We start from the raw sequence: 25,819 nt of genomic DNA on the forward strand, positions 1-25,819 counted from the left end.
AGGTATATGCACAGGATGCACTGCCCTAGAAGCCTGATAACATCCATAACTGTGTTTATCCAAAATACATAAAACTTCTTGAGTGGAATATCTGCATTCTGGATAATAGTCATATTGCATCTCTGTTAATACAGACTGGTATAATGCTTTTCTCCTCTTTGTCACTGGGACAATCTGTGAATTTATGCTTTGAAGCCATGGGAAATTTCTAAACCATATGACATGAAAAGTATTTCTGAGATATCCTGGATCATCAAGTTAGTAGCAGGGTCATGGCTCAGAAAAAAAATACATTCCAGTTAGAACAGAAATAGGGGGTTTGGTTAGAGGAAATGTTTGCAGATTTATAGGTAGCATAGATCTAACAGTAAAAAATCTCTGGGAAACTGAAACCCTTCTCAGTTATCTCCCACACAGTTAGGCAGAAAACTCTGATACCTGAAAGATGAAATACTTGCAAGTTTTGAAGCCAACATGTTTTTAAAAAGCATAAATACAGATATTTAAAACTGTGTAAAGAGAAAGGCTGGGATATGCACAGCAGTGGATCCATAACTATTATTTATTGTTTTAAAAGATTTTTTTTCCACTAGAGTGGAACCTGGGTGACAAGTAGCCCAGAGCTGACCATCAGAAAAAATAACAAAACAAAAATTGCCACTGCCAAGGTACAGCTTCCCTGGACATGAGGCTTGGCAGAAATTCTGCAAGTTCATGGCCAGCATTTCACCATAGTGAACTTCCATTTTCAGCACATTCCTGCTTCTCCACATCCGAGGATCACACCAGCCTTGTGGACAAAGCAGGCCGGAAACTGGCAACCTGGCTGCAAAGGTTTTTCACTAACAAAGATCAGGATCTATTTCGTCCGTGACAAAGATAAGCAGTCGCTGAAAGAGGTCCTTTGGAGAGGACCACAACACGTACATCCACGTGTAAAGAACTGGGGACATAGCAGTAAGAGCTTATGGGAAATGCAATGTGCAGTCCTCTATATGCCATTTCCAGGAGAAATATAAGGCAGGGAGAGGTGGTATTATACTTCTGCAGGAGCTTGTACACTAACTGCAACTGAAAATTTTGCTGTTCTCCTAGAAAATGTGTCACAGCTTAGACATTAAAAGACCACAAGAGGACACTGTGGTGCCACTTAGCTTCAAAATTTATTTACTTCAAGGAACTTCTGCCTCACTTGTAAAATTACTCATAACTGTGTTTGATAGGTGGAAAAGCGATTTCTACAAAGATACCTTAATCTCATCTTTAGAGACTGAAAAGTTACTAAGTCTTTGAGATTATTTTTTTTTAGCCACTCGATCAGATTTTGTAAATTCAAATAAGAAGAACTGGATCAAAGTTTTCTCCAGTAAACTTGTTAAACATTGCAGTAGTTTTCAGGATAGGATTAAGATGCTGGAAAAATATTGCTCAGTGGGTGTTTGTGGTTTTTTCTTTTGTCCTTTTTTTAAGAGATCAGTTTTCATTTCAGTTACATTTTTAGCATGGATAGATTTGAATTTTTAATAAAGGGCTCAGAGAACAAACTGAGCACAGGTCTAGACAAGTTTCTTTAGATGATGAGTTTAACTATAGGAGGACACTCAGGAAAGTTAATCCAAATGGACTTTTCAAAGCTGTATGAAACTTTTTTCCAAATGTTTGTATTCCAGACTAAAGAGACCTTCTTTTGATTTGTCTGACAAAACCCTGTGTATTAGCTTCGGTTTTATTCTTAGCTATTTTAATTTTTGTTTTGTTTCTCAGCAGCAACCCACGGGGGAACTTGAATTCTTGCTTCCTGGATTTGTGCTTTTCTTTCATTGCAGAACTGGCGAAAGAAATGCTTTATGAAAACAGTGAGACCAGGTGCAGAGAAAGAGCTTCAGAGAAAAATACTTACCCATTATGTAGGGGAAAGCATCATCCTAGTGAATTTTACAAAACAATTTGGGGAGAAGCAACACAAACAGAGCAAAATTAAGTGCCTTCTCATTTGAGTTCTGATCATTAAGGCTAAAGCCTTGATTAGAAGCAGCAGCATTTCTGTGATGTAAGCTAAATGCTGAACTTTGTTTACTTAGCTTTTTTTTGCCTTATTTTTTTCCCCCCACTATTTGTTGACTCATGACAGAAGCAACTGAACCAAGTTTAACATCTCTCTGAGGTCACAGCTTTAGGGAAGAGGGGTTGTTTGTTGCTTTTGCTTTGCAAGAAAAATAAAACTTCACAGGTTGGAATGATTTCTCAATTTGAGTTGCAGGAAGTGAAACAGGCTACGAACAGCTCATCTGGTAATACTGGACCAAGTGACTGAGGGGTTCTGGCTCAATCACCGAAGATCCTAGACATCTGGAATACAGAAACACAGAAATGGGACAAAAATGCTACAAATGCCACAAATTTTGTTTTTCCTCTGACAGAAATTACATAATGAACTTATAAATAAATATGAAGGTTAGTAAAAGCTTTTCCATTTGTCTGGTTTCAAAAGATAAAAACCGAAAATTATAGGAGTACCAAACACCTCAAGTTGTTCTATGTAGATGTAAAGTTTGTAGGTAAGATGCCAAGACAAAAATCAAGGCCAGATTAAAAAAAAATAAAAATTGTTCATGAAACACTGAATCAAGCCTTCCAAAATACTCCAAGAAGGGTTATCCAGCATCACAGTCTGTCCTGAAAACAGTTCAGCAGATCCACTAACATACTGCTCTGGGTCTGCAAATTAAATCCAACAAATCTTAAGAGAAAATGAAAGCCACTGTTAGTGGGAAGAATCTTCTGGTTATTTAATTTAGATGTTACATTTTCAGAATTTGAAGCAATTTGATCATTTCCATATGTATAAATCCAGAGAAGAGTAAACAGAGGAGCTGCTGCTTTCAATAGCAAATGGAAGAAATCCAAGTCGCTGCTGTCCGCTTTTCTGCTCCTCCCCTCCACTAACACTGAACATAGTTAACCCAATTACTGACGTGATCAGCAGGAAACCCACCACTTGAGGGAGGAAAACAGTTCCTTTTCAGCTAGATCAGCTCCCTGAGCCAGCTTATCATATAGTTACACAAACAGCAGTGCTGTCACAAGGGACAGGGAGACAACATGCAGTGAAGAAACAGGGTAGGACTGCAGCAGCCGAAGTTGACACTGGCATAAACTGCTATGGCACTGCACCTTACTCCAGAAGGTGATGGAGATGCAATGATACACAGCTTTTCAAAGTTGATTCTGCTGCACAGATGCCCAGTGAACCTTACATTTAAGATCGAACAGAAGTTAATAAACTTATATAGGTGGTTAGACTTAATGCATGATGTTTACTGACCTTGAAACATAGAAATGTGCTGGCATATTGCTTGAGCAGCTTGATATGCAAGAAGGAATGCAGATGTTAAGCACTGGCACAGTTCAGTAGTCCATATCTACTGTAAAACATGCAAAAGTCCCTCCATGGTCCAAACAAGTCACCCACTGAGTAGAAGTTAGATACATGAACTAAACTACTCAGATTTTACATAACAGATCAGCTGCACAGGTTAGACAAGCAATAGACTTTTTAGGCTTGGTTTCTAGTACCACCGTTTACCCAAAGGAGACAAGTGAGAATTGAAGTTGTTTATTTCTGTGGATGCTACAGCCCATTAGTCTGGAAAAGGGTAGTACCGGGGGAAGGGCGCTGGCATCAACCTTTTAGAATCAAATCAATAGTCTGCATCAATATTACATCTGTAGTTTTTGGCTGTTCATATCACACATGCAAAAGTATGAGCCTTGGATTGTTAAAGATGCCTTGAAGTTTGGTTCTTATTTAGAAAATCAGCCTAAAGTACTTCATAGATTTTGAGATTTACAGAAATAGTAATAACTATTTTCAGAATTCATGTTAGCATAACTCATTTAGAAGAGGTAAATAATGACTTGCATTCCACCATTTGGCAGCCAACAGAGCTTATTACAAAGTTCGTATCTCAATTATATCTGATACTTCACTGATACCACTAGCCATAATAGAATCTGTCAGTTGAGCTAGCAGGCATTTCAAATTACCAGTGCAAATTGCTCTTATTAATTGGTGCAGGGCAAAGGCATTCAATTTCAGGATGAATCATCCTCTCCATTGGGAGGCAGAAATGAGAGTGCAATCATTTTATGCTTGAGCTGTTAGAAATGCAATGTTGTGACTATGCTACAAGCTGCTGTCAGTAGGACTGGAGACACTAGCACTCAGACTGAAGGGTCACTATAGTTTTTCTGACAGCAGTCACAGCCATAGCTTACACGATTTTACCTTTGAAATGGAATTCTAATGAGATGCCTTTCTACCATGTTTCAAGCTGTGTGGTTTTGATCGTTTAAGAAAAATAAACTAACTGCATCTATTAGATAAGCTAGATACCATGTCCATAATCATTGCATGATGCACAAGATTCCATTTCTTGTTTGATGATTTTGCAGTCTGATATTGGTTTCTCACAAGCAGCTTATTTGAAGCATTCTGAATTAACATTGAAACTTGTAATGGAAAAAGGGACTTCTAGATCATCACACATCTGTGAGAAATGCTGTGAAGTGGAGGTTATCCTAATCTTGGCGCAGGCAACCTGTCTAGTTCACCATAAGCCTTGTTCTCTATGACTTGACTAGCTTGACCAAGTGATTTGCTGCAGGTAACACTGTCATCATGGACTCACAGCAATGACTGAGTCATCCATGTTCCCTTTCCATAGGCACTTGCTCAGACTTCTCTACATGTTAGGTGGTATCTGAGTGAAGATGAGGCCGACTGCCTACATCCAGGATGCTCTAGGGTTAAACCTATCTGACTTTCTACTGCCTGCCATGGGGGAGGCTACCTTCCCTGTGAAGAGCAGACCCAGAGCCCTCATGATACCCTGGCCTTCCTTCTTCAGCAGAGTTGCATGGTTCTTTCAGAGTTTCCTGGAATTCTGGATATATACATTGTTTTGTGAGATTACACCAGTACCTATACACAATTTTAAACAATATTTTATTTAAATTTCATGTATATGTTTTGCCACAAGGTTACAATTATTCATTGCACAAAGCAGTCAAACAAAGAAGTACAATACAGTGTAGATAAAACAAGGAAATAAACTACAAATATCTATAGCATGGTGGAATCAGTCATATAAAAGTATTATCCATATCTTTAAGAAAAAGAATATATTTTTAATCCATGCTTCAGTATGGAAAAAAAAGCAGAATTTAGTGGGCAGGCAAGTGACAATGCAGTAGAAAGAAAAAGGCTGGAAGGAATAAGGAAGCATCTTACATTTCAAATATGTAATGAAGTTACTATCACAGTACTAATTCTGTGAAAAGAGACCATAGATGGAAGTTTTCCAATGGCTTATGAAGCTATTAACAGAAGTACTGATGGGAAGTAAACATTTGCCCTAGTGAATTCGTCATTTTACCAGTAAATCAAGTTCTGATGCCCGTCAAGCAGTATTGGGAACTTCTGAGTCAGTGCAGTAGTTCCCCATTGTAGACACATAACCAGGACTAGTATTTATTGAGAAACTGTTCTTAAAAACTTGGCTTGTATGCAACTAGATTATTCAGCATGATTTGTAAAGAATTCATTAAGTGGCAGTAGTATATTCAGAATATACTTATCAAGGAGACCACCTTATCAGAAGAATGAATGAAGCTTCATTTTGAAGCAATAAAAGAACAGTCTCCTTCCAGAAACCCTGCTTGTACATGGAATGCAGAAATGGATGGCGGGAACAGTATCAAGTGACTTTAGAAAGCCTTGCTTTCAGTTGTTAAATACTTTGTGTGTTTACAAATGCTGTCCTTAGATCAATTACAGGACTTTTATACTAAGGCTAAATGCTGTAGATGTCACATCAGTAAATAAAAGCACATATCATGGGATAAAAATCACAATTAACAGCAAGCATCATGAGAAGGCATTTACCAGCAAGCACTGTGAAATGACCCTACAAAGATGTAGTGCTGCCATCTTACAGTTTCATCATGAATCTCAGACTATTTGATTAAAATTACAGGTTTGAGCCATATTAGCCTACCAAGAATAGGCCTATGGCACTATACGCTCCTCTGTATAACAGCAGCTTCTAACCTCACATACCTTGTGTATTTAAAAATGTGTTCCAAAGGCTGAAGCAACAGATTTATAATAAAAAGGTTTCTTTCTAATCTGATGCCTATGAATCCTTTGCCAATGGTCTGATTTTAGCCAGCTAGAATAAAAATAAAATAATAAAACCTGTTATTGATAAGGATCATTGTTTAAATGTGAAAAAGATTTCCGCAAAGCTGGGGAACATTCTAACAAAATTTTTATCTAAATACTCATTTTATACTTTTCAGACTGCAGTAAAAATATCAGACCAAGATCTCACCCTCTGAGTAGCCAGAATTCCTGCTTTGTCCTGGTTTATTCTTGCTCCCAGCTTCATGAACATGCAGCAAACAGCAAGTTATAGAAACAAGCGATGTATAGAAAAATATCTGCAACATTGCCTTGTCACCTGTACCTGAATGGAAGACACCTACTTCCACCCTTCAGTAACTCTCCAGTTGCCCACTGCCCTCGTCAGGGTTCAAAAATAAGAGTTTAGTACTGCAGGATGGATCCCTAAAGCTAGTGGTAGTCATGAAATCTGAATTGAAATAGCCATGTCACCCATCTTGTCGTCTTAAAACTAAACAAAACACACCACCACTCGTGGTCTTCTCCAATTAAGCCATCAACTGATGATGAAAGTTGTATGATTTTACAAGGAGTAACATCTGAAAACATCTCAGCATAGCTGTCTTAATCATATTCTCTAGTTCTGGTGTGGAACTGCTGATTCTGGACTCCAGTATTTATACCAAGTGCCACAATATGGGTACCAAAACCGTATGTCATGTATTAGAGAATTTATTCATTAGATGTGAATACTTTCCATTAACAATGTTGGTCCTGGTTTAGCCAAGTTGACACAGAATTTATCCCTTCAAATTCTAAATGCTTTTGCTACAACATTTAAAATCTATGTTAACTTTCAAGTATGCAGGTGAATTTATAGAAAATTATATAAAACATTTAGCATAGCTTTACATTAACAAAACCCCCAAAAGATAACTAGTTGCATTGCAGATTGCTCCATATATCTCTCTCTAGACTCCATAGATCTTATGATTCATAATACAGTATTAAATATGATACAGTTACAAGTGTCAGACTAAAAGGTTGTGCCACAGAAGGAAATCCAAAGGACCTGGTTGTCTGAAGCTGATGATTATGTAGGTCTAGGCGACAGGAATTTTGTACTTCTTGCAGAATTTCACTTTCACCTACATCCATTAGTCTATTAAAGTTCCGCACCTAGAAAAATTCAAAAGGTTGCCCCTGAAAGCCAGACTGGCACAACAGCAAAAAGCTTTATGCAGCTAGCAAATTCAATGGTATTTCAAGTGAACCAACTCAAAATTTATTGCAAAAACACATCTGAATGTGAGGAAATCAACATCATTATCCTGATGTCTGCATTCCTATGAAACACTTCCCAGAATTCAGTACAGATACATTACAGGCAAGAGTCACAGGTCTGGCTGTTCTTTGTCTTGGCTCCCTCCACATATGGATGCATTAGCTGGAAAACCTTAGGCAAAAAAACTCATGAGCTTTCTTCCTGGAAGTCAGCTCACAGTCTCAAGACAGAGCTTCAAACATCTCTAACTTTAGAAAGAAAAAAATTACTAAATCTCACAGATTGGTTAGGTGTGATGAATTTCAACCTCTTCATAATGCTAGTCTGCCGCACGTACAACTCGGCATTAGGTAGATATTTTGGCAGATTAACTGGAACAGTACAAAATTCCCTGATTTCTCTTCATCTAACATACCCCAAAAAGGCAACTGGAAAAAAAGATCACTGTGAAATATATGTTGTCTATATATGTCTATATATGCTGGCTTTGTGTATAATATCTACTTACTTATCCCTATATATAAAAACAGCAGGAAGCTAGCAGTTTGCAAGTTTCAACAGAGGCTTTTGAAAAAGTTACCATTTAGGGGGTCCTTACTCTCATACAGTCTCTTTCCTTCCCTCCTCTCCTCCCTCATCCTTCTGGATTAGCTTCTACCATTTACACTTAAAGCTCGCTGTGATCTAGTTCTTATGTTTATGGCTTTTTAGTGATCTGGTCATGGCAGGAGCCTTTTGGATAGCAGCCCAATCCCATGACAAGAATTAAATTGATTTGCAGGAGTCAGCATTCCTTACTGCACCAGCAAACACAGCCAGACTGTGACGCTGGTACGTCCGTAGTTTCTCCAAACCATGAAGTGATTCTGTTTAGAAGTCAGTGATGTGTACTTATCAGATTACCACCAAGAGAAAAAGTTCCAAAGAGCTTTGTCCACTCTCTCACACTTCCCTTTATTCTGCTAACACTCTCTTGCCATCTTGATTTCTTTCCCACCATTTGGAATTATTGCATTAAGTGCTTACATTCCCTCATAACTCTCTCATTGAGAAAAAAACGAAAAAAAAAAAAAAAGCAGCAAGGCACCAACAGTTCCTCTCTCCCTCTTGGTAAGGATCAAGATTCAGTTTAGTTTTTAATCTTACATTTTCCACTTCCCTGAAGACACGGAGAAAGTTCTCCCTTAAGACCCCTTTCAGTTCAGTTTCATTCCATCCTCTTCTAAGAAGTTCCTCAATCAAAGACGGGTATTTAGAAACATCTTCCAATCCCTCAGGGAAACTGTTGGCAAGAGTCACACAAGAACATTCAACACACATCACTGAAAATATGTAGAAAAATATTTTTAATTAGTCTTTTGCACATATTCACTTTTGGAGTGAGCTCACCTTGGATCCTATTCTTCCTCTGAGAAGTTAAAAAAAAAAAAATTAAGAATTTGACTGACAAGCAGAAGCAGGACTGGGTGACAATGAAAGGCTTTTTCTGCACAGAGCATCCCATTAGCAGAACAAAACTGTGTATTCTGGAATGAAGATGCACTTGTGTATAGGCAGAACAGCAGCACGAAGGATATTAAAACAAAACAAAAGAAAAAAAACCCAAACTCGTATGCATTAATCCACTCTTTATATCTGGCCTTTAGAGTAAGAGGAAACAGCTGCATCACAGATGGAGTTGGTGCAATCCACTTGTGTAACTGAGAACAAAAGGGAACCTGCAAACTCATGGTGAGCTAAGGAGTTCCAGGCAATTTTGAAAATACAATTAGAATAATAATATTGTTTTGAATTCAGCAGTTTAGGCAGTGAAAAGAAAGCTATTCAGAACCTCTACTGAAGAAATTACAATAAACTAAATTGACCTATGTCTTGTGCTAATTCTTATCAGAATAAAAAGAAATTAGAAGTAAGAAGCTGCAAAACCTGCATTAAACAGCTGTTTTAAATTGTATTTCCATGAGTCTTTGACTTTGTCTTGAGATAACTAATATTTTCTGTTATTTTTCTTTTCTGTGCAGGTGTGGTGATAAGCATTTCTCAAGAATTCTGTTCCATTACTTTCTACCAGGACTTAGGACCTTAACAACTTCACCACCAATTAAACTGATGGTCTTTGCGAAAATGCATGCAACAAAATGTGTCCTTGTGTTGCAAAATTTATTTTTATTTTAGAGATTATAGTTTCAGAGCTATGAGTACCTAACTCTCATGGGAGCTGACACACTGTTTTTGTGGTCCTACTTTACAGATGTGAGTCTGACTGTGACTTTCATACCCAAGTGTGTCAGACCCTAGGAAAAAAAAAAAAAAAAGAAAAAAAAAGGAGATGAACATTCAACAGAAAGATAAAAAGCAAAAAAAGCTTTAGGGTTACACCAGCAAATGCCACCCAATCTGCATTTATTTCCTGTACTGTAACAATACTAGCCCAGGAGTGAGGAGGAGAGGTTATGCCGTAGGCTGTTCACCATGCCCTGCTTGCCTCAAACACTTCCCAAGCCCCAAAAGCAAGAGTGGTTTCACAGCCCCCAAACAATTTGGGCCTTCCCCACTAGAAAGTAATAGTGGAGGAAAGAGGTTTGCAGCATGTCCCTGGGCTAAGCCATTTACCATCTAAAGGCTGAGGCAGCTTTTCTGTCATTCATCTTTGGCTTCTGGAGGAAAGCACCCTCTATCACTATTTTTATATGTGCAACCACTGCCTAGAACACACAATTGCAGAGTTCACAGGGCATTAGGATCCGTTTCCACATTTGTAGCACTGCTTCACACAGTTCTAAAAAGGAATCATTGTGCCCTTCTTTCATTAAACTTGTTTTAGTACTCATCACAAGGCAACTTGCTACAACTCTTTTAGTCTGCCTTTTTTTTCCCCAAAAGTGTCAAAACCTTCATAATTTAAAGAGCAGATGTCAATGTATGTACAATTTTACTAACCGTTCCACTCCATCATAGTCACCACCAATTCCTATTGATTCTGAACCTGCAATTTTCTTTATGTGGTCAAAATGATCTGAAAGAAAATATCAAAGAAAACAGTATCTAAGCAACCAGCAAGAAGAAATAATACAGTTCAGACATATTGGCACTAGGCAACTGTTCCCTTAATCATGGATTCTTAATCAAATCCTTTTAAAAAAAAGTCAAAAGACATCCTGATAATACAGGTTAAAATTTAATAATGCAGTTGACATATTCTGGATATTTACTGATGCTTAACTAGTATCAGGCACATCAGGCAGCAATCTTCAAAATAACAGCTACACTGATGAGATGCAAATGAGGAAAAAGACATGATAATCACAGCACATCAATTCCCAACAAGTAGCCCACATATACCAACAGATTTTTCATTACCCACTACATACTTATGTTTTCCACTCTTAATTACAAAGGTTTAAAATGTTTTCCAGAAAGTAACAGCTACTTTGGGATTAATGGTTCTTGGCTCTATTTAGGAACATCATGTCCTCCAGCTACACACCTTGTACCTCTTGTTATTGTTTAATGAATATTAGCTCCAAAAATACCTAGAGCTGGGGTAAGGTGTGGAAGGGAATAAACAAGCAATATAATTTACATGATCTCAAAAATTATGCAAACACCAGGAAATTCATAGAAGCCACCCACAAAAACTACAGTAAATTAACTTCAAACCTGCAAGGGTAGAAACATTAACAACTTTTCTGCCACAGGCCAGTACATCTGCATTGAAAGTCACCATGATAATTCCCTTGTTCTTTTTCTGTAAGATATGAAGAGACAGATGATGAGTGGACACTCGTGTGTCCTGCAAACCTCACAGGCATCTCATATAGATCCTCCTACATCCATCCATCAGTGAGCATAACAACACCCTGTAAGTCAAAGCTCAAATGGCTACACAAGGCTTTGCCTCTCTGTCCTTCACCCTGGATTCATTATATTCTCATGTAGCCTGAATCAGCAGAAGTCCAGTGACTACATCAAACAAACTCAATCAGAATTTCAAAGTACTTGCAAACACTTCATTTTTGTAGCCAAAGAAAAAACACAACCCAAAGAAAATGTCTCAGAAGTGCTCAGGGATCTGCTTATAAATCCAATGCAGAGATAACAAGGTGAAAAGTAAACACCACAATTTGAATGCACAAGTTTGTGTCAGACTAGCCAAACATTGGCATTAAAATAAAAAAACAAAACAAACAATAAAACCAACAAAACAACAAAACCAAACACACACACACACACACCCCCAAAACAACAAAAAACCCAAAACCAAAACCCGTATCGCTCACCAGTTGCTGGAGGATATCATCAGGAACATTTCTTGAGTGATTACAAACAGAAAATGCTGAGGAATGGCTGAAAATTACTGGTGCTTTTGAGATATTCAGTGCAGCTTTTGCTGTGGAATATGAAGTATGAGATAAATCTATCAGCATACCCAGGCGATTCATCTCCTTTACCACTTCCTAAAACAGATTTACAGACAAGAGTGTCAGTATTAAGTTTCCTTAAAGGAAACCATTTAGCTGATATATGTAAACAGATAAAGAAATTCTGCAGCTGTCAGCTAGTCATAAACATGCTGTGCCTGTATGGATTTCTATTTACCTATGAATTTAATAGTAATATATTCACTCACAATTAACTAGCACACCACCACATGCTCAAAACATAGAAAACTTAGTCAATCTAAAATAAGTCATTTGAACTGTTATTCACATCCCACTGCTTTTGCATATTAACTCATACATCTGATCTGTATTAAGACAATTGTTATAATTAAATCTAGTGCTTCTTTTACCCCAAGGAACATCACAGGGAATTTTGTTTGACTGAACCTCCTAACTAACAAGAACTTCCAGTAATTAATTTTTAATGACAAGTTGCTTTTGAAAAGATAAGGCCAGAAGTTGTTAGTTGCATGAGAGATTGCTTAGATTAGCATCCAAAAGAGATCCTTACTTGGCCGAATGCAGTCAGACCCATAACACTAGGATAAAATTGGTGTATTCCTTTAGATGATGATTCAGACCTTAAAAAGGGGAGTGAGGGAGGAGAAACATCATATTATTCTGGAGACTACAATATCAGTAACTGAAACTTCTTATGCTACACACAATAAAAATGATTACCATGTCACATAGCCAAATGTAGGCATAATGAGCTACTTAATATGTATCTTGTTCACACAGTGCTTTTTATGTTCATAACTATTTTCTGGACATTATGCCTTCAGGTTCAGGACTGCTGTATGTTTGAGAAGCAATGCAAGACAAGCAAAGAGATGCTTGTCAGAAATTTTCTGATTAAACAAACCTTCCTCAGAGAAGAAAGACACACTGAAATGTCAGTTACCTGTCAGCCAGAAAGCCTGCTTTTCAGCCCTCTCTGCACACAATTCCCCTTTCCCTGAGTCAGTACAAGAAGGAATTTTGTCAATCCAGCAAAGAGTAGGTGCTAATGTTCTGATACAGTAACTAAATACCCATCTCTGTAGCTGCATATGGGACCTGCACTTTTGAGCTGGCCAGAGAGGACAGTGTTGAAGGCTGCTGACTTCTTATGTAGCATTTACCCTCTTTTACCTACATCGTATGTATTTCAAGTAGTCTTTTTTTTTTTTTTGGCCTGTTTTGCCCAATTTCCTAATAAATCGAAGGGGATAGCAATTTTACCATCTTTGTATTGTTAACAAGGTTTAAAAGTTCCCAGACTGTCAGCATAATAAGCACTACATAACAGATCCTTCCATCTCCCGCTTGACAGATGGCAAGTGATTTACCCCCAAAACCTATCATCATTGACTTCATTCAGAGCCTTTCACAGGTGAACTCTGTGTCTGAATCCATATTTTCCCCATCTTGGAGCTGCCACCACTTTACACTAGACAGTCACACAAAAGCATGCACATTCGTTACCAAGGTGTATTGCAGGAATGCGTTAAAGTCATGTAACGAACACCCAGGTCATAATACATCCTCAGTGTTGCCAAACTGCTGTCAATGGAGTGACCACCTTCTATTCCAATCAAACACGCAATCCTTCTGCTGTCAGAGATACCTGGAAAGAGCAAAGGAAGATAATTCTGAAGTATTTTAATGACAGATAAGAAGCCAGCACTACTGAGCAACAATTGTTATTGTAAATTGCAAGCAATAATACCAACATTTTCATAGAACAGGAGCTTATACTAGTGCACATTTATAAGGCAAATTTTCTTATGACTGCAGTGTGCCAGGACTGTGCACAGAGTCAGTTATTGTGGCTCATTGGAAAAACTGAAGTTAAAGTTACCCTTTAAACCAGGATAACTTGCCTGCTTGCAGCTCTCTGTTTTTTGCACATACCTCCTGCAATCCCCTTTAAAAAAAATTCTGTTACAAGAAGGAGCATCACCTTGGGAAGTTGTCACAAGTTCAAGCTCTTCATAGCTGTTACACATCCTCTTGACAACATCAATTTGCTCTAAGGTCAGACGCACAGCATCCTTGTTCTGAGCGCTGCAAAGAACATACACTGACCAAAACTGAAAGAGACATTGACAAGTAAACTACTGTGTTTCAACTTGGAAACTTTCATTTGCCAATAGTGAAGTTCATGAGCCCAGGCCAAAATAATTTCCTACAGTTTACAAGGGAGCTGCCACTATAGTTTTTCCCCCCAAAGGAAGAGTTACGATGCAAGGCAAGAGCATCCATTCCAGATATGATTAAAGCCTCCTGACACACTCCTGACAAACTCTGATTGAGTTTGTTTGATGTAGTCACTGGACTCCACAGTACACACAGGAAAGCAGATGTAAATTTACTTGAATTTATTTATCACAAAATAAATGCCACTGTTTTGGTTAAGGGTACTTGGATTATAAAACACAAACTTTTGAAACACAAATGTTATTGAAAAGTGTCTGTGGCTTTTCCATTTTATTGTTTTTTTCTTTTTCAACAGAAAGAGCCAGAAACGAGGCCAGGAGTACTTTTGTGACTGGGAAGGAGGCAAATGTAAAAATACGTTCTCAGACTCACAACCTGAGTACATACCTGAGCTCCCACATAACCAGCTTGAAGTTTCACAATGTTTGTGTGGGTCTTGTTGAGATCTCTTAAGTTGACTCTACTGAGTCTATTTTGGTAAAATATTCTCAGCTGCAGTACGAGGTCATTGTGGCTAGAATTGAAAACAAATAGGACTTGTGACAGAAATAAGTTGTTCCCCTTCTAACCCAAATGTAATTTCTTCCACTGTTCATAGTCCCTTAGACCATTAATTGCCAATAATCCTTGCAGTAACATAGGCTTAGAAGTCTCCCTTCTTTTGCAACAAGCTTTATTTCTTAATTAGGACAGCAATAAACTTTTTTTGCTTCTCCCATTTTTATAGCTGTTGCGTTCCTGTATCTATTTTTCTCCCTATCATTTCTGAAGGAATGGAAGAACTGAAATCAGCCACCACACTCATTAGAAGCAAGTACTTGTGGTAGATTAATCAGTGCTGCCTGGGCTAGAATAATCAGTGTTTGTGTTCCCAGGTCAAAATACACTCACCACAGGCGTCATTCCTTCAAGTTGTAAGACTACCCTTTCAACCTATGATGCCTGCTTTCTAGCTCTGCACAGAAGTCATGGCTAATGAAAGATGCCATTAAATTATGGAAGGAGACCGGGACATTATGTACAGGGAAACAATAATTAAGTGGTGAAACCTGACCAGAAAATCACAAATGCATTTAGAATAACCTGAGGCTATAGTAAGTACCCTCTGAACCAAAATTCATTCCGGATAAATCACTGCAACAGTAACTAACTGCTATGTGCTAGTAACAGCCTATGTATCTACTGATCCAAACACACTTCAGCATTTCCTCCTCACTTGTCAAGATTCACAAAGAGGGTTTCGTTGAACATATTTTATATACCCATCGATTAAACGTGCATCTTGCATCAGCTCAATAGCTCTCTCTCTCACTGATTTCTCATAGCTGAACGGCACAATATCAGAGAAGAACATCAACAGCCACAGCAACTTTGTTGTATTTCTCTTCATTTCCATTTTCCAGTTTGCTAAAGCAAAATGATACCACAATTATTTGCTGATGACAATGAAACAGCAAAATTTCCAGTCTGCAGAGTTTGTAGCTTTAATAGTATAGGCAGAGCTGAAATGCCTCTCTTCTGGTAAGGCCGGGGTGAATTCTGCAGGAGGAAAGAAAGAGAACAGTAAACAGAAGGGAAGGTAGCAGCAGAAACTGCAAAACAGCTACCTTCTCCCAAAGATTTTAAGGTCTCTGGCTATTGTGTTTTTGCACATATAACCACTCCTTAAAGTCTGCTGCTGCCGCCAGCTGACTGCTGAAGGGAACCAACTCCTCAGTCAGAGCTGGCAGAGTGAGCCTGATGGACCCTGGACTCACACCTCCCAAAAAAGCAGCTCCCAAAACAGCGTAACAAGGTAGTTTTCTTGTTACATTAGCTGGTTTGTTCTCATTATTTGGGAAACCTCACACTGAAATGAACACTGAAACTGCTTTCGAGAAATTCCAAATATCAGCTACTTCTAAGTAAACTGTATTGTTAAAACACACAGCATGTCAGAGTATTTTCAGAGGAAACCTGCCGAAATCCAACACTTTTCCATACCTTAGCAAGGACAATATGTGCCAATCTTGAAAAGGTCACTTTATTTCTATGATGAAATGGGTATGACAACAACTTCAAGAGTAATCCAAGCACCCCCTGCTCTCTTTTAAAATATAGTACTCGAACACATGGACAACAGCCTTTCAGGTGTCAGTCAAAAAGCATTATTTACAAACATATTAGAAATACCTCCTGTTCTATGTAAAGTAAATGTAAGATCTGCTAGGAGGTGAAAATACCTTTGCAGGGAAAAGGTTGGGGTTTTTTTCCCTCCACATTCAGAGTTACTGGCAGCATTACCTGTAAAGCTGAGGAGCAGTCACCTCCCTTCATTCATTGGAGTGACATCCTAATTAAATGCATGTGCCCTGTGAATTCTTTCAGATCAAAGAAGTTTGGCTAGAATTCTAATATTGCAGAGCCAATGCTCAAATATTTCCAAAAGAAAACAAACAAACAAAAAAGAAAAATAATGTTGACTTTTCATTTGGTTTCCACTATGAGCCAGTAAAGTTTACATTTATAAACTTTCTTCTGGTGGCACATTAGCTTGTTTTTACTAATAAAGGAAGTTGTTTTTATGTATTCCTTGTCTGTGAAGGTAAAAACAAATAGCAAATATCCAAGATATGATAAAATTACAAGGCAGTTCACCCTGCCTGCATGCTTTGCTTCTCTTGTCTTTAAGCAAATTTTCTAAAGCAACAGGAGGTGGACATAAACCCAGGAAATGGTTTCCTGATATAAAGCCACATATTCATCAATAAAGTCACAGACATCTCAAGGGAGATCCATAGGTGACAGTGTCATTGGAAGCAAATTCACACCAGGCAGATTACCTATTCATGGCATCCTCTTCTAAACACATTTCTTTCTTCCCCTTACTAGAACATTTTGATTACAAAAATCAAAGCCAAAATAAGAGTACACCTGTAACCAGGATATTGAAAAGCAGCACAGTGAAAATCATATTATTAAGATTCTTATATTTCCAGCCTATATATTGAATCATTTTCCTGTCACCTGCAATATGCAGACTGTAAATCACAGGAAAAGTTAACTGGCTTATTTGCCCTGCCTATGCCTGATAAAATGTAAATACATTCATAAAGGACTTATATTTAATAAGCCAGTATAAGTTTAATTAAGCTGTGCACTTAAGATGCTTTAAAATAAAAATTAATCCATTTTGCATGTATTTTATCTCAAAATCAAAATAATGTAAAAGTTAAAAAAAATATATTAAGAAATGACCTCACAACCTGAGTTTAGAAAGGTGCAAACTGCTATTCTGAAAAAATCCTTTAACTTTGATAAAAATTCCTAAGGCTCCTCTTTTGAGAAACTGGCCCAGGCCTTTTCTGTTTCACAAGAATTGGGAATGCATTAAACTGTGGGACCATCTAGCAGGAGGTACTTTTGAACAGTGGGAACATACAAGCTTATACAAAAGGGAGCATAGACGGAGAAGCAGGTTTAAAATCAGCCCTAAAGTGGTCTCAGAAAGAAGCTCTAGGACAGCTGAATAAACACAGTAGTATGCAGGCACAAAAGAAGATCCAATATAAATGCAATACCAGGGGACATGTGGCACTAAAGAAAATTAATAACCCTCACCCCTTAATGTTTCCTATGAGAAAAACTTCATGTCAGGAATGGCATAGAGAGCATTTGGGAAGTACAGAGGTCTAATGCTACATAGAGGAAAGCACTCTAGAAATAGATTCATCCTTCAAGGATGCTTAACGGTCTATGTTCTCATTCATTAACAACCGTAACAGAAGTGGTTGACTCCAAGTTTCTTCTTATGTGTACAAAACTTAAGAGTTTTTGGCTAGGCCCTTAGGGGCCCGCCAATTTACATCATAAGTCTACGCATCTGGGTTTTCTCATGGGAATGGTTTCCTGCAGGCCCAACTACTTCCCCTGGGGTCACAACAAGGACCAGACCTTCCAAGACTGGGATGATACTCTCAGACTGTCCTTCTCCAGAGCACGGCTGACTCCCTGGCAACACTTTAATTTATCCAGGATTTGGACCACAGCTGATGGAAGATGCCCTTATTCCTCTCATGTCTGCACAATAACCAAGGGAATCTTCTGTGTTTTTCCCACATTGACTGATTGGAAGGGAGATTTTTCTGCTTTTATTCATTGCCACAGCTTTATATTTGTATACAGGGAAAAATTTATTGGGAGGGTCATTTTCCATCAATTTTTATGTAATACTGCCTTGAGCAGAAAAATATTTGAATTGTCGTTGGAAACAACTGCGATGCATCAGTGCTGAACAAGTTGACCTCCGATATTACTTTTACTCAAAGAAATTGAATATTTATAGATTATGTGTTTGGGGAAAAATGAGGCAGGTCACACATACATGGGCTTACACATTATCTAGGTACAGCAAAATCCATGTTCAAAATACAAGCCCTGTTGTGCTACTATGACATGGTGTTTGATTTCCTTCTCTTACGTGTCTTCAGTAAAATCCATTTATGCAAGAGGGCACATTCCAAAAAAGAAAAGATAAACAGAATCCTACTGGAATCTTATATGCATTTAAAACTGCAGCAGTTTGCTTACAGTTAATTTATTTTAATTAACCTCATGCAGAAAATTGGAAGATAGTATGCAGTGGGGATATAAAGTAAACCAGGCCCAACAGCCTGCTACTTCTCCTGCCAAGCTCCTTTCTCCCAGCCCTGGGGTATGCAAAGCAAAGCACACCATTAGTCCCCATGGGACAAACCCAGAGGCAGTCTCATGAAGTTGTTCCAGGAACTGAAATACATCTCTTCAGTTCTGGGTTAGGCACCACAGCTGTCTCCCACAGACCAAAAGTCTGTCCCAAAGAAATATGTGTAAGTACAAAGAGAAAACGTTCTTCTTACTTTCAGCTCCACTCCAGCTACGCAAAACATCACAGGCTTGCAACATACAGAGACACACCCTGTGGGAGAGATAAGGAGGGAGGTGCAAAATGCTGCTCCCTCTCTTCTTCCACGTTACACTTCAGAGCCAAAAAGTCTCTTTCCATACCTACCTTTGCATCTCTCTGAGAGCATAACTGCTTTTCATGCCCACCATAGCTCTGCACACAGGATAGGCGCAGCAATTTTGGGGCATCAAGCTTAGAAAAGCCATCAGCCCACAGCCCAAAATAAACCATGACAGTCGCTGGAGAGCTGGAATAGGCACAGAGTGAGTCTTTGCAGACACGCTACAGAAATAAAGCTTTACTGCTTCACACTTGCTAGCTTCTACCATTGGTTTACATTCTCCAAGCTCTTCATGAACAGCTAGGAAGTTACTATCAATAAAACATAAATGCTGAGAAAGCATACATTGCACTGAGTGTTCCCACATCAGGGAGGACAGAGCTATAATGAAGCAGGATGGCCACATCTGCCACATAAGGATGCAACAAGGGGGGGTTGCTCTTTTAAAATAGATACATTTTAATGGAAAATTTCACAGTTAAAAAGGAAAGGTTTTCTGCATGCTTCCGTCATTTACCATCTTTGGAAGTCTGGACAAGCTGCCTGGCCCCTCCTCTCCTTTCCAGCAGGCAGGCCAGACCTCACTGCAGAAGGGTCAGTAAACAGCTGCTGTTTAAGAGCAGCAAATCTCAGTTAGGAATGGCATTCCTTTCATCCCATTTGAAGTCCCTATTTTCCATCTTATTCTTTATTACAACACTTCATGACAGCCATTACATTAATACTTGAATTTGTTGAATTATTGTGCCAAATCAAATATATAAAGTGCAATAAAATAGAGCTCACAGCTCAAGATAGTAATATAACCTGAAAAATGAAGAAAGTTCATCCCGCCCCCAGTCCAGTTATGCTGAGATCTCATGTAGATAATCCTAGTGTAGCCCTGAATTAACTACCTCAGATCATGGCAGCAGCATAGTTGCAACAGCACAGACAACACAAGGTGACCAGGACCCTAGGTAAAAACTTCCTTGCTGACCACTGGCCAAAGCATGGATTCTCCCTATTCCTTAAATAATAATTAAGCATAATTAGTAATACATAAATATTAAACATATTTTTAGGAGCAGAACACCTGCATCATACTATGATGTTTCTAAGAAAAGATACCAATCCCTTTGAAATTCGCTTTGTCATCAAGATAGTCTTTCAAATCTTTCTCAATTTTTGCTTGAAATTCCTTCCACCATCACCAGCCCTGAATCATGTCAGGTCTATCTGTTCCCCTGTTTAGAAACCTCCCTGGTGCTGTATTACAATTTATAATTTCCAACCTGCTATTCCTTCCCTGCCTGTGCAAAGGTGCAATGAAGTGCCACCAAGCAATGAGAAAACATGGTGCTGTTAAACTTATTGCTTAAAACAGGGATAAAAGGGAATATATACAGTAGTGCTTGGAAGGTATTTCAGGATCTCTAGGGAAGAGAAAGGAACAAGCAGGGTAGCTTGTCCCAAACTTCCTTGGAAAGAGGAACTCACTAGGGGCAATTACAGTACTTCCATATACAGAGAAAGTCACTCTTAGCTTTCAGCCTTGAATTTAAGTGCATCCTTGGATATTTCACATGCTATCCACTGCGCATGTAGACTGCAAGTTTTCCAGATGCAATATAACCTCAGGTGGCAAGACTTCTTTGCAACTGAAGTGTAGGAGATTCATTGCTTTCTCCTTTAAAACAATTCCATAACAAATTTTATTATTACAGATAAAAATTATATTTTAACTACAGGAAGATTTCTTATAACTTCCCTTAAGAAAAGGACAACTACTGAATTTCTTTCCTAGGTTGTCATCCTTTATTTCACTGTGGTTTTTTCCTGTGTGCAGTTTTTAAGACTTTCTAACAAATTCACATTGCTCAATCCAGTAATTTCGAAGTAAATAGGAGCTTTGCTAATGCTATGCATTTTTTTATCTAATTACTAATGATGAGAACTATTTTCTCAGAAATCCTAAATTACTGAAATTCTTTTAACTTCAAGACAGATATGCTTTATGGCATGATTTCCTAAAGGCAGAACAAACCAGAACAGCCTGTCAACTACTTCTATACCACTGTAGTAGACCACATATTATCAGGCAAAACTGTGTCCAGGCTAAGAGTGCTGACCTCAGTGAAAGGGCTGGCCAGCAGTGTTTGATGCAGGGAGTCAGCAGGCTTCTTTGTTAATGCGCAGCCTCCTCTTTCTCTGGTCTGGTGATACTGCTTTCCTGGAATGCAAACCAGAACCCGTTGAATAGCACGTACAGACTTGAGCAAACAACTAGTCCAGGGTTTCTCTCTGTGAATGTACTCCTGACTGCATGGACCACAATAGGTTTCAAAGCTATAGACAGCAGATTATATGAAAGGAACACTCTTCCTCCCAGTCACCCCATTTGGGCCACCTGTCCCATGCTCCTGTCCCTTGTTTAACATGTGCTCTTCTCCATGCCAGGGTCAGTGCAAGCCATGTCCCCTCCAGCCCCTACTCCCGACAGACTCATTCGTTTTGGCAGAGTTTTGCCCAGTTCCAAAATAATTCTAATATTTTGGAAATGTTTGGATACTGCTTTCAAAAAACAATGCTACAAAATAGTGAGAGAGTCAGACAAAGGCCACAAGGATGACCATTACTGATCATTAACAACTGAGTTTTATCATAATGGATGCAGCCCGTGGAAATACTGCTCTCACAGGAGGTAATGAACTTTGCTTCAGCACAAAAATGCTTACTTGGGTGTATGTGCCACAGTGGAGTTTACCTGTCTCTCCCTCACAGCTGTGTTAAGCAGCATACTCAAGTAAGAACTCTCAGTAGAGATGGCCATGAACAGTTTTAAAAAGACAGCATTTTCAAACATACCATGGCTTTTTTTTTTCTTTTTTTCCCTTTTTTTTTCTTTTTTAGTGCTGCCCACATTTTTCATTCTAAAAGAGAGCACTTTGTTTTCTTCTGGTCATTGCAATCAAATGAAAGATTTTGAGGAACAGCAGTTACTGGTAACACCTCATCCTCAAAATCCTTCCTCAGATGGGAGTACAGTTTAAGAGAAGAAGTTTTTCTTCCATAAACATGCATCAGAAACATACATGCATTGTGAGACCCAAAAACTTTAGTGGAACAGCACTTCTACAGAACTGTAAGGAATAGAGAGCAAACAGAAGTTCTTTCTTTTCTGCGTTGTGGCAACCATAGAGATTTCTCTCAAATGTCAAAGCACAAATACAGACCTTGTACCACAATGAAAAAAATCCTTGTATCTCTAATCTAGAAAATGTTAAACTTGTTTGTGGCAGCTCAGCATGCAAAATGTTAAAAAGGAAAGGTCAAAAAATTGCACAAGCATCAGAATTCTGGCAAGCCAGCATCACAAAGGCAAAGTAGTTTCTGCAGGCATTTTTTGATTTCAAATTCCTCAGACCAAAATATAGATCAGATCTGCAACCTGTATCTCTAGAAGTCTGCCAGATCCTGACAAAATTACTCTAAAGGGAACACTGTTTTTATAGCTTATTGTGTACTCTGTGGCATTGTACAGTAAAACTGCTATTCCCGAAATCCACAAAATTTGTCAGTTCAAAATGCTTAATGAGAAAGTAGCAAGCCTTGTTGACACAATAACACTGTTCTGATGCTATAAAAACTACTACTACACATAGTAAATTTTGGTCCAATTACTTACTATTTTTCTATCAATATGAAGTACATGCATAGTGATTTTCAGGAACATTTTTAAGCAGGAATTGTACCTACATGTTCTTCAAGCAGTTTGACTGCTAACAGAAATTATACTTATCTATACATTACCAAATCTCCATTCTGTGTATTTGTACAAAAATGCTACTCTTGGTAGCTATAAGAATTTCCTATAGATTTGCTATAATAAAGTACCTTCTAGGTTTCATGCAAGATTTTCTTTATACTTTGACAGTAAGATGCATTTGCCTTTGAAACTGTTTACATTAAAAAAAGACACGTAAGTATATCATCATTCAGAAATCAGTTCTTGAAAATTGAAGTATTGCAAGCAGTACACAAAATTAAGAACATGGTATATTAGGCACCCCTAGTTAAACAACATTTAAAATACAAAACCCACACCGCTTTTTTCCATGCTGCCTAAGCAGAGTTGAAAAGTGGAAGCTGACATGAGATTTATAGCTTTTTCTTGTTTATCTAAAGGCTACTTGGAGCAGGTTACCTTCTCAGCAAAATGCAGTGGAGTCAAAATCCACATTCCACTGTGTTGGATGCAACAGCTAAAGCTTGGCACCAGGTCCTCCTGGCATCAGAGCAGCAGTCAAGAAACGTCCTCTATTTCTTTAGCTCACATCACAGGCTTCACACTCAGCAGGCATTTGGACACGGCTCCTTTCAGAGATACGAGAGAGCTGTGAGAGAGCTTTTCAGCCCAGCTCCCGCCCACCGGGAACTACAAGCCTTGTGCTGGGCTGTGTTCAAAACCCAGCATTTCCTCCCTCTTGTGGCAGGCTGTTTGTGCAGTCCATCATGCATTTGCTCACCAACATATGATGTGTTTAACACTGCTCTGTTTATATGGTTTAGAAATAGGTGCCCCTCATCACAGTATAATTTAGGTTGGAAGGGATGTCGTCTAGTCCAGCCACCTGATCCCTTCAAAGTTAGATCAGGTTGCTCAGACCCTCATCCAGTGGAAGTTTCGATGTCTTCAATAAAAAGATTATACAGCCTTTCCAGGCCCCTGTTCCAGTGCTTGCTTATTCACATTGTGATTATTTTTTTCCCCTTATACTTAACTGGAATCTCCCTTGCTGCAGTCTGTGATGGTTGCCTCTCATCCTCTTGCTGGCCTGCTCAGAGAAGAGTCTCTTAGATTTGAACTTACAGTAAACACAGTCACAGGTATGCACCTTACTTGTGAGAGACTGAAAGAGTTAATGTCCCAAACATTGTGGTGGGGCAAGTTCTGCTTAAAGACAAACCCTGCACAGCAGGGAACCAAGGTGAAAAGCCCATCAGCTCAGACATCAGCAACAGGAGGGGGAGGGCGTGCTGCAGGGTGCGCAGCTCCCTGTTCTGATATAAAGATCAAACAATGGTTATGTCTGCAGGGAAGGAGAAGTTACTCCACAAACGACCCCCAAGCCCAAAGGCTCACAAACTGCTCATTAACCTGAGGAGTTCAGGTGCCCACCCGAAGGAGGGGCAAGGATGATAAAAGGACACAAACTGAAACCCCGGGTGCACAAGCCCACTGGAACTGGACCTGTTGGCTGACTGAACCAACGCTGGACCCAGGACTGGGGAGATCTTTCTCTCTTCCTTTTTCTCTCTCTGTCGTCTTCTCTCTTTCCGTTTCCACAATCCCTACACCTCATCTGTTTCAAGATATAAACCGTTGACCAAGTCTGAGACTAAGAGTAGATCCAGCCGCCCCCGGGCCCTTCTCTGAGGAGGAGTCTGGAAAGCAAGGGGGTCTGCTCTGAACCTCGTGACTCAGTGGGAGGGATCTCCTTATTCCCTGAATTGACGTATATAGTTACATGGTTTACAGAAGTAGTCTTATGCCAATTCCTGTTGTGAGAAACCCTGCCACCTACTACCATGCCTCCCCAGTTCAGCTTGCTTCTGTCATAAATAAAATCTTTAACTGATCGTTTGGTGTCGTTTCACCTTAATTTAGCCCGAGGGAATTTCGAATTAAACACAACTCCCTGGTCTGTCCAGTCTGGGTCGTGACATTACTGCTGACCTGAATTTGCCACACTGACCATACCCAAGCCAATAAATATCTACCCCTTCTTACTATACCTGCTGGATTTTCATCAGGATTTACAGAGCCATTGTATGATACTTGTAAAGGTTAAAATGCTCACAAGGTATAGGTGACCTTTTCAAAGATACTTATGTCTCTGAACCTACTGGGACTGTTCACTCCCTTTGTGGGAGGTGACAGTTTAGAAACAAAGACATGCAAAAACATGATCCTGCAGTTTCACAAGAAGTAAGGTTTGCTTATCATCATTTTTATTTTACTTAATACTTCGTACAGAAAACCAAAAGGGCATCATGCTTTTGTTTATGATTCCATTGCAGAGAAATAACAAAGTCTCACAATCCCACAGACCTGTTATGCAATTGATGTCTTAGATGGAACATAGGTCTGTCATCAATCCTCTAGTTCCCAGTAACTGGAAAACTTAAACAGAAACCACCACATCACTTGGAATTCTGCTGCACATTGCTAATGTGGTGAACTTCGCTTATAAACATTTACCATCAACTCAAGTGGACTAAAGAATCCTAAATGGTACGAATGTAGTATCAAGAGAAAAGACAAATATTTTCTTTAGAACATATCCTCTACCTAATCTGAAGCTTGATCCAGGCCAGGTCCATCTTTATGCCTATGACAGAAAACTACCTCCCAAATTTAATTTAAAGCAGCAAATAGCAGGCTCAGATTCATTTTCCCACTTGTCGTCTAGTTCTAGCTCACGTTTCCTTGTTAATTTTCAACTTTTCAAATTCTTATCCCTGTCTTCGAAAGTAAGTAAATATCACATAACCATCATTGCTTGCAATTTATTTTTCCTATTTTTTAAACTTTCTCTCCTTGCAAAGTCAAGTTTAATCTTTGATCTGATTTCTACTACCTAAAACACTATGTTTCCACGTGCTTGCAGGAAAACTAAGCTCACCAACTCCTTGTTCAAGAACAATTTTTGCTGAGCCACTAAGCTCCTGCTTG

The 25,819-nt window shown here is 38.8% G+C and overlaps 1 protein-coding gene and 1 long non-coding RNA gene across 8 annotated transcripts; both read right to left on the reverse strand.

Moving 5' to 3' along the window:
* On the reverse strand, positions 1 to 17,226 carry LOC121233518. The gene is made up of 3 exons (XR_005933147.1): positions 17,215 to 17,226; positions 16,170 to 16,171; positions 1 to 1,044 (listed from the first exon to the last, which is right to left on the reverse strand). It is a non-coding gene; the product is annotated as an uncharacterized LOC121233518 (long non-coding RNA).
* On the reverse strand, positions 1,310 to 23,841 carry LOC115345645 (dipeptidase 2-like). 7 transcript variants are annotated; one of them, XM_030024792.2, is made up of 12 exons: positions 23,288 to 23,837; positions 21,213 to 21,313; positions 15,379 to 15,655; positions 14,504 to 14,630; positions 13,860 to 13,989; positions 13,382 to 13,523; positions 12,426 to 12,495; positions 11,753 to 11,929; positions 11,133 to 11,220; positions 10,413 to 10,488; positions 8,619 to 8,754; positions 1,310 to 7,366 (listed from the first exon to the last, which is right to left on the reverse strand). In XM_030024792.2, exons 3-12 carry the CDS (start codon positions 15,510 to 15,512, stop codon positions 7,175 to 7,177), a joined length of 1,272 nt encoding a protein of 423 aa, XP_029880652.1. In that variant the 5' UTR covers positions 15,513 to 15,655; positions 21,213 to 21,313; positions 23,288 to 23,837; the 3' UTR covers positions 1,310 to 7,174. The 7 variants fall into 7 exon arrangements, with proteins under 7 accessions (XP_029880652.1, XP_029880654.1, XP_040981744.1 ...); XM_030024796.2 differs by lacking the exon at positions 1,310 to 7,366 and adding an exon at positions 7,373 to 7,643 and having other exon boundaries at positions 23,288 to 23,841; XM_030024794.2 differs by lacking the exon at positions 21,213 to 21,313 and having other exon boundaries at positions 23,288 to 23,838.
* Positions 23,842 to 25,819: the final 1,978 nt, after the last annotated feature.

Source organism: Aquila chrysaetos, chromosome 9 (assembly GCF_900496995.4).
Source record: "Aquila chrysaetos chrysaetos chromosome 9, bAquChr1.4, whole genome shotgun sequence".
Taxonomy (NCBI): Eukaryota; Metazoa; Chordata; class Aves; order Accipitriformes; family Accipitridae; genus Aquila; species Aquila chrysaetos.

Coding starts and splice junctions, on each gene's coding strand:
- LOC115345645 (XM_030024794.2), bottom strand. CDS start 15,512: ATGGAAATGAAGAGAAATACAACAAAGTTGCTGTGGCTGTTGATGTTC. Junction 12,496..13,381: donor CATTCCTGCAATACACCTTG/GTAACGAATGTG, acceptor CCCCTTTTTAAG/GTCTGAATCATCATCTAAAG. Junction 8,755..10,412: donor GACTATGATGGAGTGGAACG/GTTAGTAAAATT, acceptor TCTTGCCAACAG/TTTCCCTGAGGGATTGGAAG.